This window comes from Neoarius graeffei, chromosome 14 (genome assembly GCF_027579695.1).
Source record: "Neoarius graeffei isolate fNeoGra1 chromosome 14, fNeoGra1.pri, whole genome shotgun sequence".
In the NCBI taxonomy this organism is placed as follows: Eukaryota; Metazoa; Chordata; class Actinopteri; order Siluriformes; family Ariidae; genus Neoarius; species Neoarius graeffei.
This window is the reverse complement of record NC_083582.1, coordinates 56,413,048-56,432,152: the sequence shown is the minus strand read 5'-3', so window position 1 is coordinate 56,432,152 and position 19,105 is coordinate 56,413,048. Positions and strand designations below refer to the sequence as shown.

Sequence of the window (19,105 nt, the reverse complement as noted above, 5' to 3'; positions counted from 1 at the left end):
GCAGATAACAATGGATTAACTGTTTATGGCAGTGATGAGTGATAACAGGAACAAACTAATCTTTCAGATGTTCAACATTGAATCTTAACGACACTACATGGCCCCCAAAAAAAAAAGTCACCATTTGGATTTAAATAAGTAAATAGTTAAGAGCCTTTGATTGGATAATTACTGCAGTGATGCGTTTCAGCTGGCAACAAATCTTAACCCTAAGTAATGCAGTGAGCAGCTTCTCATTACCGTGTGCGATGACGTATCCTGTGGTTGTGGAAAAAATGTGTGTTTCAGAAGGGACAAATTATTGGCCTGCATTATGCAAAGAAAACAATTAAGGAGATTGCTTAAGTTACTGGAACTGGGTTAAGAACTGTACACCACATTATTAAAACCTGGATGGATAGTGGTGAATAATTTCAGAGAAATGTGGTCAGAAAAAAGAAAAATCCTGACTGACCATGACCAGAGATCGCTCATATACAAGCTTCCACATGCACAATGCAACGACAGCTCTCAGGATTGAGACTCGACAACTGTGTAGCCAGAAGAAGGAGGGAAAAAATATAAAAAAAAAAAAAAAAAAAGGAGACCCTATTTGTGAGGCTAATCAGCAGTGTTGCCAGATTGGGCAGTTTCCCGCCCAGTTGGGCAGTTTTGAATTCTACTTTGCGGGCAAAAAATGGCTTGGGCTGGTTGATAAAAATTGGGCAGGTTGACGTTAGTTCGGCGGGTTTTTATCAGATGTTTATAAATATTTCGCACCAACGTTCTGTGTGAGAATGCAGCCAGAGACACTTATATAGCCTTCGAAGGACTTTGATGCAGCACATTCTATGTACTATCTACGTCCACTAGTCTACATCCAATCCAAATTAAACACTTCTGTGACCCAATCAGAGATCGTGGGCATCCGATGTAACTGTAAGACTAATGTGAATGTGTGTAATGTAGTGCAGAAACTGAACTCAAACTAGTAAATAAGAATGACGCAATCCATTCTCCATTTTCTCTTCTCATGTTACATTCAGCCATGCATCGTAGCCTAACTTTTTTTTTTAATTGAAGTATATAAAACAGGTGGGCGGCACGGTGGTGTAGTGGTTAGCGCTGTCGCCTCACAGCAAGAAGGTCCGGGTTCGAGCCCCGTGGCTGGCGAGGGCCTTTCTGTGTGGAGTTTGCATGTTCTCCCCGTGTCCGCGTGGGTTTCCCCCCACAGTCCAAAGACATGCAGGTTAGGTTAACTGGTGACTCTAAATTGACCGTAGGTGTGAATGTGGGTGTGAATGGTTGTCTATGTGTCAGCCCTGTGATGACCTGGCGACTTGTCCAGGGTGTACCCCGCCTTTCGCCCGTAGTCAGCTGGGATAGGTTCCAGCTTGCCTGCGACCCTGTAGAACAGGATAAAGCAGCTAGAGATAATGAGATGAGATATAAAACTAGCCTAGTAAACTAGACCCAACCGCCTAGCGGCCAAAAATATTTTTTGCCTAGCAAATGGGTCTAGCCTCGCACCATATAAACAAAAACACCCCGGGCATCAAATCGTGCCCGCAAATCACAACGCAAGGTTTTTGTTTGGATTCTTTGGGCGGGCTTTTGCAGGAGTGACGACAAAGCTGCGCGACGCTGGAGAAAGCGCAACAGGAAAGATGGCTGCAAGCTAGTGAACAGCGCGCATTTGACTCCGCTTTGGAATCAGTTTTAGAAGAATTAGACTTGGAGTTTTCGTTGAAACATGACCAGGAAGAGGCTCTCCGCTCATTCCTTTTCAAGAAGGACGTTTTCGCTGTTTTGCCGACCGGCTATGGCAAAAGTCTGATCTACCAGCTGGCTCCGCTCGTAGCCAAAAGGATGGGGCTAGTTTGTGCAGTACGAAGAATTAATAAACAGCTTTGAAACATTACTTTTTGATTGTTTCTTATTTTCCCGTTATTTTAAATTTAAGGGAAATTATTTCACCAAACACCACTAAATAAAAACTCTCAAACAGTTTAAGCAAACCCTTGAAAAACACTTGGAAAAAATGTGTATGTGGTACAGACTCCAAACTTGTGGTCATTATCTCCAAACTTCTTAATATCTAGAACCTGTTTATTAATTAATACGCATTTTGAAAAATTATTTATTTCAAGGCCTCCCCCACTGCTTTCTGTCGCTCTGACTATGTCACAGTCACTGTTGCACTGATTGGTCAGAGCGTTGGCCTATACGCACAGAGACCGTTTGAAAGACAGCGGTTTGTTCCTCCTACCCGCGTCGGAAATGTCTACGGATCGAGGCCAGACTAAATATTCACATTTAGTCTGGCTTGCCAGGCTAATATAAAACAGGTACAATCTAACAAATCCACAAAAATCAGGATAACAGATGAAGAAAATACATGGATGTAGACAAAAATAAGTTACGCAGAATAACTAGGCCTATAAATTAATAAAACAAACAGGATAAATAAAAAGATAAATAAATAAAAGACAAGTAAAAAATAACCTCAGCAATGCAGATGTTAGATATGCATCGTAGCCTAACATAGCCTGCATAATATTCTGCGTGTGCGCCACCTACTGGTGCATGTAGGATTCAGAACACAGCAGATTGCAGAGTTATAATCTGATTCAGCCACACGGAGCCGAGCACCAGACAGCAGATTTTTCGCCTCCAGCACTGACGGTCTCATGTTGCCATTTAGAAGTTGTTTGCATTGTTGTTCGATTTACAAATAGTATACTGGTCTTTAGCTGCATATTTTTACTTTACAAGATAGGCATCAAGTACAATTTACATTTTGGGCGGTTTTAAGTGCATTTTGGCTGGTTTTGAACATATTTTGGGCTGGAAAATGTCAGCAGAATCTGGCAACACTGCTAATCAGAAGATAAGGCTTCAGTTTACTAAGAAGCATAAAGATTGGGTTCTGGAGCAATGGAAAAAGGTCATGTGGTCTGAGTCCAGAGCTACTCTATTCCAGAACAATACGCATGTCAGGGTAAGAAGTGTAGCGTATGACTTGATGTACCATTAGGCACAGTGGCCGCTGTACAAGCCTCTGGAGGCAGTGATATGATCTGGAGTTGCTTCAGTTGGTCAAGTTTAGTCTCAGCAACATCATGTGGCAATAAAAACTCAGCCGACTACCTGACTGTACAGAAAGACCAGGTTATTACATCAATGGATTTTTTTTCTTCCCTGGTGGCACAGGTATATTCTAGGATGACAATGCCAGGATTCATCCGGCTCAAATTGTGAAACAGTGGTTCGGGAAGCATGAGGAATCTCCACCACCACACATGAATTAACGACCATGGAGTCCTGTCCTTAAACCGATTTAAAGTCTGTGGAATGTGCTGGAGAAGACTTTACGGAGTGATTCAACTCTCATGTCAATACAAGATCTCAGCAAAAAGTTAATGCAACTCTGGCAGGAAATAAAATGTTATATTGCATAAGGTTGTCGAAACTATGCCACGGCAAAGGCACACCAAAATCAAAGCTAAAGGCGGCCCAATGAAACGTGTGCCGGGCAGTGTACAAACCGTTAAAATGCACAACAATGCATTTTTAAAAAATTAGACTAGCATAAAATCCATACCCAAAATATATTTTTTTTAAAAAAAAGTGCTCGTTTCCCCCTTTAAAAGGGAGCATTTTTGCTAACCACATTATTCATAACATTCATGAACCAGGGTTTCTGCAGGCTTGAACAAGTTCAATTTAAGACCTTTTTAAGACCATAACAGGTTAAATTTAAGACTTATGCTGCACAAAAAAAAAAAAATTGTATATGAAGAGTATATGAGACAGTCATTGGGTGTACTCATTTTTGTAATTTAAACAAACTTAAACTATCATGTTTTACCTCAGGCCACAGTGCTGCCCTGTTGTGATTGGCTCAAAACTCAAGACAAGTCTGTGCTTGTCTGTTGACGGCTACAGAGGAAGTTGTGCCATTTTCTAATTTACACAGAGCAATTTAAGGTCTTTGCACTTTGCATGCTCCTTGGACAATATGCCTGCATTTTTCTGTTTTTTTTTTCAAGATTTTTTTTGGGCTTTTTCACCTCCACTGGACAGGACAGTGCAGAGACAGGAAACGAGCAGGAGAGAGAGAGAGAGAGAGAGAGAGAGAGACGGGGAGGGATCGGGAAATGACCTCGGGCCGGAACCGAACCCGGGCCCCCGGACCCATGGCACAGCAACCCATCCACCCGAGCCACGACGCCCCCGCATTTTTCTGTTTTTAACAATGAGATAAAATCTCTTGCGATGGTGAGCTCGTCAAGATGGCAGCAGTTACACTTCGGTTAAACAGCAAAAAGAAACATACAATACTAGTAACAAAACAATGCTAACTGCATAGATTAAAAAAGTGGCTATGAACAGACAACAGCACATATCATGTATCATATTACGGCAGGAACAAGCAGTAGTAACATCCATGACCTTACGCTTAAAGCTTGACAAAGGAAAAACTTGACAGCAAGCTAATTAGCATTTGTTACCGGCTACAGTCGGTACTCGGCACGTTAAAAGTGGGTCAACGTTGTAACGACATAACGTTACTGTACAAGCAATGCTTATTTAACGGTAACAAACTTAAGCCCTATATGTTGAAATTCCTATCTTATTCGTTCGTTAATTTATCACACAGTCTTGCCTAGGGTTGGGTACCGAAACTCGGTACAGGTATGGCACCGGGGCAAACATCAACGGTAGTAATCAGTCCGAAATACAACATGAATTTCGGTGCCACAAAATACACAGCTGCGCCCTCTGGTGTTCACTGTTAACAGCAGCACCGTATTCAGCAGGCAGAAAGGTCAAGATGTCTCAAACAAAACGTTCCAAAGTATGGTTACATTTTACAAGAAAGGATGCTGAAACTTCCACGTGCAACAAACGTTTGAGGACATTTTCGTGCAAAAGCGGGAACACGTCAAATTTAATGAAACATTTGGTCACACATGGAATCCATCTAAAGGCCGAAGCTTGCACAGCCTCCGACAGCCTCTGTGAACGTGACCCTATAGCAAGTACATCGGAAGCATCCAACGTGGGAGTCCCTATGCCCAGCCCAAGCGATGGAGCTCCCAGCCCAGCTAGCGTGGACATACTGGATGATGATAATAGCAGCATTTGCTCTTCAAGTGAGTATTTTTTAACACTGCTAAACAATTGATGCATGCTAACTCCTATTGTTAAATGTAGGCATAAATGTTTCGAGTAGCACAGATGCAGTCTCACAGCTTGTGTGAAAATGCGTTTGTCAGGCTGACAGGTTCAGTAAGTCATATTTGATGAGCAAGTGCTGTACACGTTAAGAAGGCACAACGAATCAATCGCATTAAATGCGTTCAACTCTGGTTGTAATGGCCCTTTTCCACTACCCTTTTTCAGCTCACTTCAGCTCACTTCAGCCCGACACGGCTCGCGTTTCGACTACCAAAAACCAGCACGACTCAGCTCGTTTCAGCCCTGCTTAGCCCCTAAAACTCGCACCGTTTTGGAGTGGGGCTGAAGCGAGCCAAGCCGTGCCGAGTGAGGTTGGGGGCGTGAGCAGACACTCCCCTGTGCACTGATTGGTGAGGAGGAGTGTCCTCACATGCCCACACACGCCCCGCGAGCGCGCTGGGATCTGTAAACACCGCAAACCCGGAAGGAGAATAATTACGAATTACGAGAATTTCTGAAGCCTTATGCGCCTCGCCTCATCTATACGCTCTTGCCAGTATCTGTTGGCGTTGTCGGTGACAACAAGCCACAGCACCAAGACCAGCAACACTAACGACTCCATGTCCTCCATGTTTATTGTTTACTATTCAGGTCGTGAGACTACCGCTTAAAAGCTCACTGAATCAGTGACATACAGAGCATCGTGGACGAGTTCGCGGAGCGCAAGGCTCGTCGTATGCCCTTCAAATAATGCGCGCAGTAGGCTATTGATGTTTTATTATGAGCCATGCACAGTATCCTAATGTTTTTTGTTTCTGAGTTACATGTTCGTTTGAAGGACTTGATGTACTAAATAACATAGTTGCACCCGGTAGTGTTGAAATTGGTAAACACAGTGCATTCAGTGAGGTTTGCACCGCCCTCCTTTTATTTCTGACTCTTCCTGTCACCGTTGCAACCTCTGAGCGCTCATTCGTATGCCCTTCAAATAATGTGCGCAGTATAGGCTATTGATGTTTTATTATGAGCCATGCACAGTATCCTAATGTTTTTTGTTTCTGAGTTACATGTTCGTTTGAAGGACTTGATGTACTAAATAACATAGTTGCACCCGGTAGTGTTGAAATTGGTAAACACCGCAGTTGCGGACATTTTGTAGCCTAAAATGATGTTATGATAAGCTTTAATAAAGGGCCCGGTCATTTGCCCCGCCCCCGGCCCGGCTCTGACTTGTTCCGCCACTGTCACTGATGTCACTGTTTGCGCTGCTTAACGACATCACCTGACGTCCACCCACTTTCGCTAACTCCACCCAATGTGTCCACCCACTTCCAGCCAGCACGGTTCAGCGCGGTTGTAGTCGAAATGCAACTCCAACAGCCCCGTTCAGCTCGACTCAGCCGCGTTTGTAGTGGAAAAGCGGCATAAGCCTATGAAATGTTGCTGTTTAGTCGGTAGCAAAAAACAGCTCAGTATATGAATAACGATAGTCCTAAATGCGGAGTTTATGAGAACAGCATTACGTGGCATGTTCAAAATAAATAAATAAATTAATTAATTGATATTTTAAATGAATTTATATTTTGTGGTCTTTCTAGTTATGCCTTTCATTTCATGGAACATTTGGCATTTCATTATCCTGTTCCATGTGCACTGGCATTGCTGGTCATTAGAATAAGTTAATGTATTGTACAGTTGTGTACAATTGTGAAGTACAGTACAATGTGAATTTGATTTCTTTTATCTTTTTTATTTATTATTTAAGGGATTTAAAGTAATCTGTTGTTCAATCTGACCTTGGACTTTGCCTTAGGAATAAAAAGTCATTGCTTCATTACAAATTCTGTGTGGGTGCTGCTTTTTTTTTTTTGGAAAGTACCGATTTAAATACCGTTTAGGAACCGGCACCGTTTTGAAAGTATCGATTTGGCACCGGTATCGAATGAAACCCTTTCAATACCCAACCCTAGTCTTACCTCAGTCAACTTCTTCCCTCCTTCTGTGGAAATTCAACGTCTCAGACGCAGACACAAGTGGGCGGGGGATGCGTTTGATTAAGTCTCCTGATTGGCTGGTGATAGATTGGTGTCATTATAGCATGTCGGAGCGGTTCATGCCAGGCTCGAGTCCGATCCACCACTGAGGAGTTGCCCAATAAGAATCCAGAATGTCCGGACTGCTATGACAATTTAATTTCCCTCTGGGGATGAATAAAGTCATCCATCCATCCATCCATCCATCCATCCATCCATATCTCGCAAATCACTTGAGGATGAGGCATTCGATTCCGTACGGTTTGTGTTGTAACGTTACAGTTCGCACGGAGTTAGCTGATGCACCATCTTGAGAAGTGCTTAGACCTGACAACGGTGAACAAAATTGAGTGATGGCATGCAATTGTTGCAGACTTTTATGGGCAGCCTGGTGCTTCTCCACTTTCGCATGCGATTCCAATGCCTTTACACCCAGGGTGCTGAGTTTGAGTTCTTTTGCACAACGTGCAGTACGCCTCAAACGGATTGTTTGGTACACGTTTTAACCAGTCTACGAAACCATTGTGTTCAAGCCAGCAGTCGTTAAACTTGCATTTGCCCATTTTGCTACAAACCGTGACAATCTCCCTCGCTTCTTTTCGGCTCTACTGTCTAAATGCGCGCGTACCATGCCCTGTGCATCACCATGCCAACCGGGCTAGACGCCGGATTCCACTGTGTCTCATTTGTAGTTTGCGGCGTAGCCTACTGACACTAAGTAGGCCTTGCCTATATGACTAATTATGAATATCACCAATGCATTTAACAAAAAAAAAAGCGAATGGGGTAATTGGACGTAAGGATTTAAGACTTCACAAAATTACATTTAAGACCTACAATGCAAAATATGCTCGTATTTTAGACTTTTTAAGGCCTTAAATTAGGATTATCAAATTTTAGACTAAGACTTTTTAAGACTCCGTGGAAACCATGATGAACACACGGCTATGTACGTCCCATTATCTGATGCAGAACATCAAGTGATTTAAACTAGTGATTTACTGGCAATAGCATTTTATTAACAGTAGACCCTGTGCAGTCCTAGAACACACGTTAACTTTTTCCATCCATTTGACAATAGTTTTGTTTCCTCATCACAAATTTGATTCATGGCCGATCAACAATAAAAATCTGGAGGCAAGATAACACGCGCTTTCAGCCCAGAGGAACTTTTTCATGGTACTTAGAACTGCTGGAGGAAGTACTCAGGATTAACATGGACCAAAATAAAAATAAAATTTACAGCCGGCATATTAGATCAACCAGCTCATTACCCACTAGTACACCCTAGACTTAGGCTCAATCCCAATTCTAATTTCTACCCCTCCCCCTCCCCCTACCCCTTGGCCCTTCCCCTTGAAACTGAGCTACAAGGGATAGGGCTTGAAATTCAACCCCTACGTATTGGGATAGCCCTTCAACAATCGCATACGTCATCGCGTACCTCCGTCAGCGTTTACGTTAGCAAAACGCGACCAAATGCGTCATTGGCTGCGACCAGCCGCTACAGTCAGAGCCAGAACAGAAATCTCTGCTGGCAGGGTGTGATTTGTTAACTAACACCACTGAATGGGATATCTTTGGCGCTTTGTGCACCACATCCGACAGAATGAGGTGTCAGAACACTCATGTAAACAATAAAAGCGAGAATAACAGAACAAAACGTATGCAGTCAAGCAACCGAAAACAATACTCACTCCCAAAGCTTTTTAGCAGCAGCTTGGATTTCAGAAATCGCTGCTCATTCTCAGCTCGAAAGCGAATCAAGCGGCGTGTTTCCTCTGGATAACAACTTAAAACACGTAAATAATGGAGAAAATACATTTATGACAATCTTTCGCCGCGGGAACCGCCATCTTTCTGAAATCCGCATGAAATCTCGCTGAAATCCGCATGGCATTGTGGGAAATCACTCAAACCCCTTCATCCGGAGTCAGCTCCAGGAAAATCTCCGTTTGGAGGGGTACAGAAGCCCTACCCCTTCCCCTCCGCGTTAACTGGGATTGGGATACCCCTACCCCTTCACGTGAACACGCAAAATGGAGGGGAAGGGCCAAGGGGTTGGTCCAAGGGGTGAAATGGGATTCGGCCTAGTTGGCAGCTAAATACAAAGACAGCAGCTCAGTTTAACCCAATGAACCTTCGGCTACTTTCAGCATAATTTCACTGCCTTTACTTTCAAGGTCTTCTCTTGGTCATTATAAGGGCTAGCCATACATGCTGTATCTTGCTGAAGCAAGAGGGACTTCATGACTTATTCAACCGAGACTCAGGAGTGTGAAAATGGGTGAAGAAATTAGTCAAGACATTGCTTTACAGAAGTTTGCTCTGTATTTGTAGCATGATTACTTCGGTATATACCAAAAGATTGTAACTAGGATTCAAATTTGACACAAATTCAAAATAATTTCTCTCGCCAGCACTATCACAGACAAGCAACTAGCAGCATTGGAAAATTCAAGTTGTGTCATTTCATCAGATACAAGCTACACCTCACTGTGCTGAACACTTCATGAGCAATTTAACTGAGAAAAAGTTATCTGAATTTGGATACAATTGGCAAATACACATTGTGACAGCCATAGCCTAAAGGTTACAGAAGCAGCCTTGGGCGCAAAGGGTTGCTGGTTCGAATCCCTGGACCGACAAGAAAATCCATGGCTGAAGTGCCCTTGAGCAAGGCACCCAACCCCTAACTGCTCCCCAGGCACTGGGTGTGCACGTGTTCGTTGTACATGGCTCTAGATAAGAGCATCTGATAAATGCCTGCAACGTAATATACAAATACTGCACAAACATGACTAGCATTATGACAAAGCTCCAGTTCTGCTCTTTTTCTTGTGGTGTGTTTCACGTCCATACAGTGAGAAGTTCATGAGTAATTGCAACAAGATGAATAGGCGGAGATGGATGCAAACTGCAACTCGGGTTAAATGTGACAAATTCAAAATTATTTTTCTCACCAGCTCTTCATTGCATCAACAAGCACTATTGGAAAGTTCAAGTCGTGCAGTTTCATGGGTTTACACGATGTACCTCACTACGCTGAAAACTTCATGAGCAATTCAAGTGAGAAAAAGGGATGTGAATTTGGACACAATCTGTTGGACTCCAAGGGTTCAACCACAAGTGTTATTTCTGCCACTTCTCGGCACAATCCTACAGCAGTAAAGAATTTTAAACTTGCTCAACACGGGAAGCGGTTCTGCAGTAATCAAGCATGTACTAAACAGAATTTTACCACAACTGCCACTTGCTCAGAGCACCACACGTGCTTCAAAATTGTTTACCTACATCACTGGGTTCTGCCTGAAGAAACCTCATCGGTCCAGGTTACAATTTTTCTGTCAACTATATGTATGCAGGCTTTTGGAATGTCAAGCACAATCAATAAAATCACAAGGAGCATTTTTTTTTTTTACAATCTGAACACCTGCAAATACTTAAAAACACAAGCGCCTCTACAGTGTGTGCATCAACCACAACTCACAAATGAAACCAGTAGCTTCTTGAAACCAACAGCACTGCTCAGAATAAAGAAGCTTTGTGAACAGAGGTGTGACACTGGCTGATACTCACTGGTCGGGGTGAAGCTGGTGGGAGCAGCCTGCATCGCTTCACGTCTGTAGTCTCTGTCTTTAGGGAAGCTATTGACCACCGCCGTTGCTGTTGCCATCTTAGTTGCTTCTTTTTGTCTCTGTTCTCTGTAACGAGAGAGAATGCATAAGAGCGAGTGAGTGCTTTTGAGACGGGAACAATAATCACATGGATGTCAAGAGGGACAAGCTGATCTATAATCATGATTTTTCACCAGTCAGTGCAGTAAGAAATCTAATTCCACACTGTCCATTTCCACTGAAGAGAAAAAGGAAAAAAAAAATAGAACTGAGAGTAAACTCACTATAGAATACTCCCTGCTTACAAGCCTGTCGTCATATATTGCCATACATAAGTTGAATTATCTCCCCTTTAAAATATTGGACCGGGACCATTTTCCTTCATGCACATCTTCAGGTGGTAGACCGCAACTGTGTCAAGTTTCATGAAACTCCATCAAACCATTTAGGAGGCGTTGTGCTTACAAGACACATGGACGGACAGGGTGATTCCTATACCCCCCCCCCCCCCCAACTTTGTTAGCGGGGGGCATATAATAAATAAAATTAAATAAATTAAAGGGGAGGGGGGTCATCTTGCTGTAACCGAGTGCCCATGCTAAACGCCCCATTCACCCCCAAAAATCTTTTTTCACATACACACACATTTTGTGTGTGTGTGTAATATAAACTCCAAATTTAAAAAACACGAGTTTGTCGCACTATTCTGCTGTGTACTGAGCCTATTCACTGCTCCACTAATGTTTCATGCCAAATCGCTATGTTTCCTTGTTTACATGTGCTGCAAACTGTAGTTTCTCTCCAAAACGCGATAGGCGCTACACCTGTTTTTTGGCCGAGTACGACATTTCCTCTAGACCAATCAGAGTTCAGTCAGCGTTCTACACTATCCCACATGACGGCGCCCTGAAGCAAGGAGTTTTGTTTGCTTGTGTAGCTTCTTGAGCACAAATAACTTTTGCAAATGGTGGTTGTGAATACTTTTGATGGTTCTGAAGAACCTGTGAGACCTACACGAGGTGGTAGAAGACGTCGTTTAAACAAAGATAACCATGAACGAGAGCAAACATAAATGAATGAAATGTTATTTAAGTGTTTATATAATTTATTTGATTTTATTATAAATTGTATGATGAAAGTTCCTGATATTATATATCTACAGCATGTTCTCTTGCTTTAAAAACAAAAAGACAGAAAAAATGAATGGATTTATAGCATTTTGAAAAAAGGATGAGTGGATTTATATCGTTTTGAAAAAAAAATATAAACTTTGGATTTATAATCAATAACATTGTTGTTAGATTTGTCAATTATTGTTGAAAATGTTCAGACTGAACCAACTATTACAACAGGATAAATTAAAATATTTGCAAAATTCATGGGTCTGGGTAAATAAATGGCATTTTTCTGAAAACAATCAAAATGGATTTATAGCATTTTGGGAAAGAGCCATACACACACACACACACACACACACACACACACACACACACACACACACACACACACACACACACACACACAACCCCGATACCAAAAAAGTTGGGACAAATAAATTGTAAATAAAAATGGAATGCAATGATTTACAAATCTCAAAAACTGATATTGTATTCACAATAGAACATAGACAACATATCAAATGTCGAAAGTGAGACATTTTGAAATTTCATGTCAAATATTTGCTCATTTGAAATTTCATGACAGCAACACATCTCAAAAAAGTTGGGACAGGGGCAATAAGAGGCTGGAAAAGTTAAAGGTACAAAAAAGGAACAGCTGGAGGACCAAATTGCAACTCATTAGGTCAATTGGCAATAGGTCATTAACATGACTGGGTATAAAAAGAGCATCTTGGAGTGGCAGCGGCTCTCAGAAGTAAAGATGGGAAGAGGATCACCAATCCCCCTAATTCTGCGCCGACAAATAGTGGAGCAATATCAGGAAGGAGTTCGACAGTGTAAAATTGCAAAGAGTTTGAACATATCATCTACAGTGCATATCATCATCAAAAGATTCAGAGAATCTGGAAAAATCTCTGTGCGTAAGGGTCAAGGCCGGAAAACCATACTGGGTGCCCGTGATCTTCGGGCCCTTAGACGGCACTGCATCACATACAGGCATGCTTCTGTATTGGAAATCACAAAATGGGCTCAGGAATATTTCCAGAGAACATTATCTTTGAACACAATTCACCGTGCCATACGCTGTTGCCAGCTAAAACTCTATGGTTCAAAGAAGCTGTATCTAAACATGATCCAGAAGCGCAGACGTCTTCTCTGGGCCAAGGCTCATTTAAAATGGACTGTGGCAAAGTGGAAAACTGTGCTGTGGTCAGACGAATCAAACTTTGAAGTTCTTTATGGAAATCAGGGACGCCGTGTCATTTGGACTAAAGAGGAGAAGGACGACCCAAGTTGTTATCAGCGCTCAGTTCAGAAGCCTGCATCTCTGATGGTATGGGGTTGCATTAGTGCGTGTGGCATGGGCAGCTTACACATCTGGAAAGACACCATCAATGCTGAAAGGTATATCCAGGTTCTAGAGCAACATATGCTCCCATCCAGACGACGTCTCTTTCAGGGAAGACCTTGCATTTTCCAACATGACAATGCCAAACCACATACTGCATCAATTACAGCATCATGGCTGCGTAGAAGAAGGGTCCGGGTACTGAACTGGCCAGCCTGCAGTCCAGATCTTTCACCCATAGAAAACATTTGGCGCATCATAAAATGGAAGATACGACAAAAAAGACCTAAGACAGTTGAGCAACTAGAATCCTACATTAGACAAGAATGGATTAACATTCCTATCCCTAAACTTGAGCAACTTGTCTCCTCAGTCCCCAGACATTTACAGACTGTTGTAAAGAGAAAAGGGGATGTCTCACAGTGGTAAACATGGCCTTGTCCCAACTTTTTTGAGATGTGGTGTTGTCATGAAATTTAAAATCACCTAATTTTTCTCTTTAAATGATACATTTTCTCAGTTTAAACATTTGATATGTCATCTATGTTCTATTCTGAATAAATTATGGAATTTTGAAACTTCCACATCATTGCATTCCATTTTTATTTACAATTTGTACTTTGTCCCAACTTTTTTGGAATCGGGGTTGTACACAGCCGACTCAAGTCTTTAACAAAAAGACAAAAATAGAAGTCATTAATACAATCGAAACAAAAACCAACATTTCAGCCAAGGGGATTTTCAACTGAACACATTAAAATAACCACACAAATCAAGGGTTTTAACAGCTGATTTTATGAGTCAGTAATTGTTATGTACTGCTTGGTCTCTTTTTCAAATACCAAAAATAACAGTTTAGTAACTGACTTGTGTCACATCTATGGCTCTGCAAGCATTTCTGTGTGTGTAGATCAATGCATCATGATGGGCAATAGCATGGTTAAAAATAAATGAACAGCTCTAAAATTTTTTTTTTTTAAGTGATAGCATGGTACATTGCACATGCGCAGGCTGATGATCGCACTGACGTAAACAAACATGGCTGCCTCCAGAGAGTTTATGCCGAGATTCAATGTCATAGACGAACATTAACACTCAGTTTGGAGTTTTTTGACAAGGGATACCATGCACTGAGAGGCACCAGTAATTCTCATTAGCGCTTGTTCACGCTCGCTCACTCATCAAATATACCATGCACTGAAAGGCACCAGTAATTATGGATTCTCGTCTGTAACTGGCATCGTACTCTTTTCTGTGGGGCTGCACCCCTCACAAAACAGTACTACGGCAGTCACCTCAGAGAATCCATAATTTCAACCAGAGCCTCTCAGTGCATGGCATATTTGATTAGAGAGAGAGAGAGAACCTGGCAAACAAGTGCAACAAACAATTATTAATCATTAGAATGTTTGTGCATTGCTGTTTCTGCTAACTTAGGACTCCTAATCCCACTTTTGTCAATTTATGAATATACATGATATTTAGTTTGATGCCATCACTAATTGTAGCCAGAATCCATGAAAAAACCATCATCTTTTAAGCAGAATCGCTATACATGCTCACTACGTAGCATAGATGTTTTCAACCTATTTTTAGGCTAAAGTACATCAAAAGTTCTGGTCATGATGAGAATCTTCTCACCAGGCCATCCTTAAAAAAAAAAAAAAATCCGTTTCCTGTCCACCGGGTGAGCAAAAAAAAAATTTCAGTCGGGAGGGAGGGATATTTTTTTTTTTATATATGGATGGATAAGAAATCGCAGTGTTGTGTTTGCTTTTTCTTTCAGTACTTTATTACAAAAGCAGACACATTTAATAAAATGACAGTTTAATCAACTGAAACTTGTACAAAAACTAAGTTAGCATTTTAAATTAAAATGTCCGACAGACGGACTTTTTGTAGTTCTAAATCGACCGTTAGGCCTAGTTCGGATAAAATTACACTATTAAAATGATCACTGAATGATTTGTTTTTCTGAATCTTTACTATTTTGTTGTTCGCTAGAATACCATTTTGCGATTTCACACTTAAGCAAATGTTTGAAAACTCCGGCTCTCCTTCCTTCATGGTGGCTGCCATTTTTTTGTGCCGCACGGCGCATGCGCAGAGCTGATTCAGTTCAGAGTGCGCGCGCACTCGGCGGAGGCAGTAGTGTGTTGGAGGGAACAGAAGCAGAGATAACGTTTATTTTGTCTCCGGTAAACCAGTCTTCTCTCGTTCAATTACGTGCTGGCATCAAAAGACACCGTTGGTGAACCCAAACTGAGTGGTTGGAGTGTATTTTCATACACAAATGGAGAAATGTTCGCTGAGTGTTTGTGTAGCCGCCACTGCAGACCGTTGTCGTTGTTAATTCATAGCATGCTCAGCTGCGTGAATGTGTCATGCACCGAAAATAAGAGATTTACAAGCCAGGAACGCCTCATGATGCAATATGCAAGAAAAGAAAGAAGATTTACTGCCATTTTACTTTGTATTTGAGTAAAGTGAATAAATAGTCTGTGGAAAATACATTTAATCCTGGGAACTGTTTATTTTGTGTTTACTCCCCCCCCCGGCTGGCTACTTATTTGTCATGGCTGGCTAGTATAAGCCTTAGTGGAAAGCCCTGGGAATGCGTAAATGTCAAGTTCAATTTAGATTTACGAACCCGAAAAAAATGTCGAAAAACCGGCATTAAAAAAAAAAATTTCAACCGCACAAACAGCACTCACCCGGCCAGTGGACCGGAAACAGAACATTTTTTAATAATGGCCCCAGAGCTAAATTTATTTTTCGAAATCAAACAAAGAATGGGACTAAAGGAAATTTAGATTTAAAAAAAAAAGCTGGAAATAAGTGATTACCTACAAACATTTTAAATTAAGTAGTAGTGTCTTTGGTGTACTTAAAAAAAAAAAAAAACACCATTTCATGCCTGTATAAACACACATTGGGTTCCTCCAAACGCCACTGCACACTTCACTTTGCCTTACAGCACACCAATTGAGAACTGACAGATGTAACCAAAATGATGCAGAACCTTTGTAGTGCACTATATACCCAACAGATGATCATTTGGGATCCAGCCACAACAGCGTGACTGCACATTTGCATTCAGCATTTTCTTCATTTGCAATAATTATAGGCACACTTGGCTAAAAACCTTTACTCAATGTACCTCAAGCTCAGTAGAGGTCCTATGCATTAGGTAAGCAACAGTGCCATGTCATGGTTTCACACCAACACAATGAGATCTCAAACCGACCACTATTGTACGCAAGTCACCATCCCACATCAGTAATCACAAGCTCGTGCAGCAAACGACCCAAAAACAGTAACAGCAGCTGCCTTCCTGTAGAACCTGAAAGATATGCTACTTGCAGAAGTGTACATGTACCTCTCCAGCCACTCTTTGGGCTTCTCCCACTGTGACACTTCTGTTCTGCAATTGTAGTAGTACTTCTTCCCTGAAGAGCTGATGTGCTCCGACCAATCATCTGCAGGGTCGTACGCCTGAGGAGAGGAAGAAAAAAAAAACATTTTAAAACTAAGCAGAAAGGCAACTAAAACAGTTTTTAAAAACACGACCAATGTTAGTGCTATTTTAGAGACACGACTTCAGGTATAGTCAAAAAGATACCTGCATGTAATAAGAGTATCGACCTCAGCTTCAACACAATATGATGCATGTTCAATCCTTAAGGCAACAATTTAATGTGAGAATATAAAACTTGATCTGCTACAATACTATTGTTTAAGGAAATGTTTTGATATTTGACACCAACATGGAACCTGGTACAATATGACTTAGATTCATTAAAACGACAAATCGATATTTGAAGATACCACTGAACCTGCTGCTAAGGCTTGGCTGGGAAATGAGAAGGCCAGACCTGCGAGTCCATACATTGCAACATGGATGAGGATACACAAAAGACAGCCCCTGTATCTGAAAACACTCTCATTCATTTCTCCTTACTCACTATATAGGAAATTCTATATAGAGGACTATATAGTGAGCTCACTGGTAAAATAAAACAAGAGTCATCAGATGCCGACATATCATCCAGCCACAAATTTTTCTAAGTTGAATTGGTTGCCATGGAAATACGGAAAAAATAAAAATCACAGAAATCCCAAAATGTCAAAAGGCACAACTCCTCTAGTCACTTAACATAACTGTCAGGTTTCGTGAAAAAATTCCTAATAGTTTGAGTTACGGTCCAGAAACTAAAATGTTTACAGACGGAGAGATCGCTCTATCCTCCCGTATTACACGCCAGGGGGATAAAAACACTTTGACACTACTCCGCTGCGTCGTTATTTACATCATTACTGTCGCACAATTAAAACGTGCAAGATCAGTTGGCTGGTGGGTTTTCAAAATAATAAAATCCATACATGTTATTTACCAGTTGGGAGGTCCGTATCGTGAAATACCGTGACCGAGGTCTTGAAAGTACTGAGCGAGGCCCTCTGGGCCGAGGTCAGTATTCAAGGCCGAGGTCACAGTATTTCACCATACGGACCGACCTTAAGCTGGTAAATAATATATTTATTTTTTTCTTTACCAAATTCTAACAGAAAATGAGAGCACCCGAAAGGGAAAACTGAGCAGAGCCCCCATTTTGAATCTTCATTCACGGCTGTAATGCAATGCAAATTGCTTCCTCCTCAGTATACTGTACAAGTGCACTTCCATGGCAGGAAAAAAAAAACAAACTACATTTTGCCGCCTATGCAGTCCCCTATTTATACAAAATTGAGTCATTCAGGCTTCAGCCATGTTTTTGCTCAGTGTTTTTGCTCGACCAAAGTTATACAGTATGATGACCTTTATATTGCATAAATAAAGCCATTTGATGAAACTTTGAAGAAGAGATTGTACTGGTTTAAAGTTTTTACCTAACGTAATATGTATTAGGATAACATGGTCCAAAACGAGCCTCATTAACTAATGAGATTAAACTGTTAGCAAGTTACAGGTTTTTAGCTTTCTCTTGAAATGTTTTCTTTTATTTTGTCTCCCTCAGGGTAGTAAAACTCGCTTTCGCTGTGAACACTGTCGCTATCTCGATCCATGATGTAAAATTAATGCTATTTTGAATCCTCCTTCATGACAGTAATGCAAATTGCTTCCTTCTCAGTATACAAGTGCACTTCCATGGCAGGAGGAAAAACAAAAAACTACATTTTGCCACCCATGTAGTCCCCATTTATACAAACAGGAGTCATTCAGGATTCAGTCATGTTTTTGCTCGGCGTTAGCAAGTTAGAGTTTTTTTTAGCTTTCTCCTGAAACGTTTTTTATTTCTTCTTCCTCAGGGTAGTAAAACTCGCTTTCACTGTGAACACTGACTACGTTTACATGCACATCCAAATCGAGCTGCTGTCGGTAATCGAGCTGAAGGTCCCAGCAGGGTGCCAGAGAAATCCAATCCTACATGCAGTGTTTAAATCGAGCTATTGTTATGAGGTGCATTGTGCACCCGAGCCACAGGTGGCGCTACACGCCCCATCGTGTTAGTACACTTCCGGTTGTCGTCATGAAGAAGAGCTATTCAAGAGTATAAACAAAGTGACTACAGGCGGAAATTAGCATGCACTGCTATAACCTGGTACAGACATCTGTCCTGACCACAAGGATAATGTTTAATTTGTGCACTGGCCCTTTTAAAAATAAAATAAACTCTAAACTCTAAGAAGAGTGTTTGTAGTTTGTATGTACGAACAGAAGTGTTCCTAATAAAGTGGGCGGCTAAGGTGAAGTGTCATGCCGACCGAGGCTGTTTTTTCGACACAATTCACAGCTATGCAACAGCTGTACAGATGTATTTGGTG

At 41.4% G+C, this 19,105-nt stretch overlaps 1 protein-coding gene across 3 annotated transcripts in view; it reads right to left on the bottom strand.

Annotated features, from left to right (window-relative positions):
• waca (WW domain containing adaptor with coiled-coil a) overlaps positions 1-19,105 on the bottom strand; it is a 61,136-nt gene that overhangs the window by 23,367 nt on the left and 18,664 nt on the right. For all 3 annotated transcript variants that reach the window (XM_060940084.1, XM_060940083.1, XM_060940085.1), the window contains 2 exons: positions 16,662-16,777; positions 10,776-10,900 (listed from right to left, as the gene is read on the bottom strand). In XM_060940084.1, coding sequence (XP_060796067.1) covers positions 10,776-10,900; positions 16,662-16,777 — 241 coding nt within the window. The remainder of the gene's footprint in view (positions 1-10,775; positions 10,901-16,661; positions 16,778-19,105) is intronic.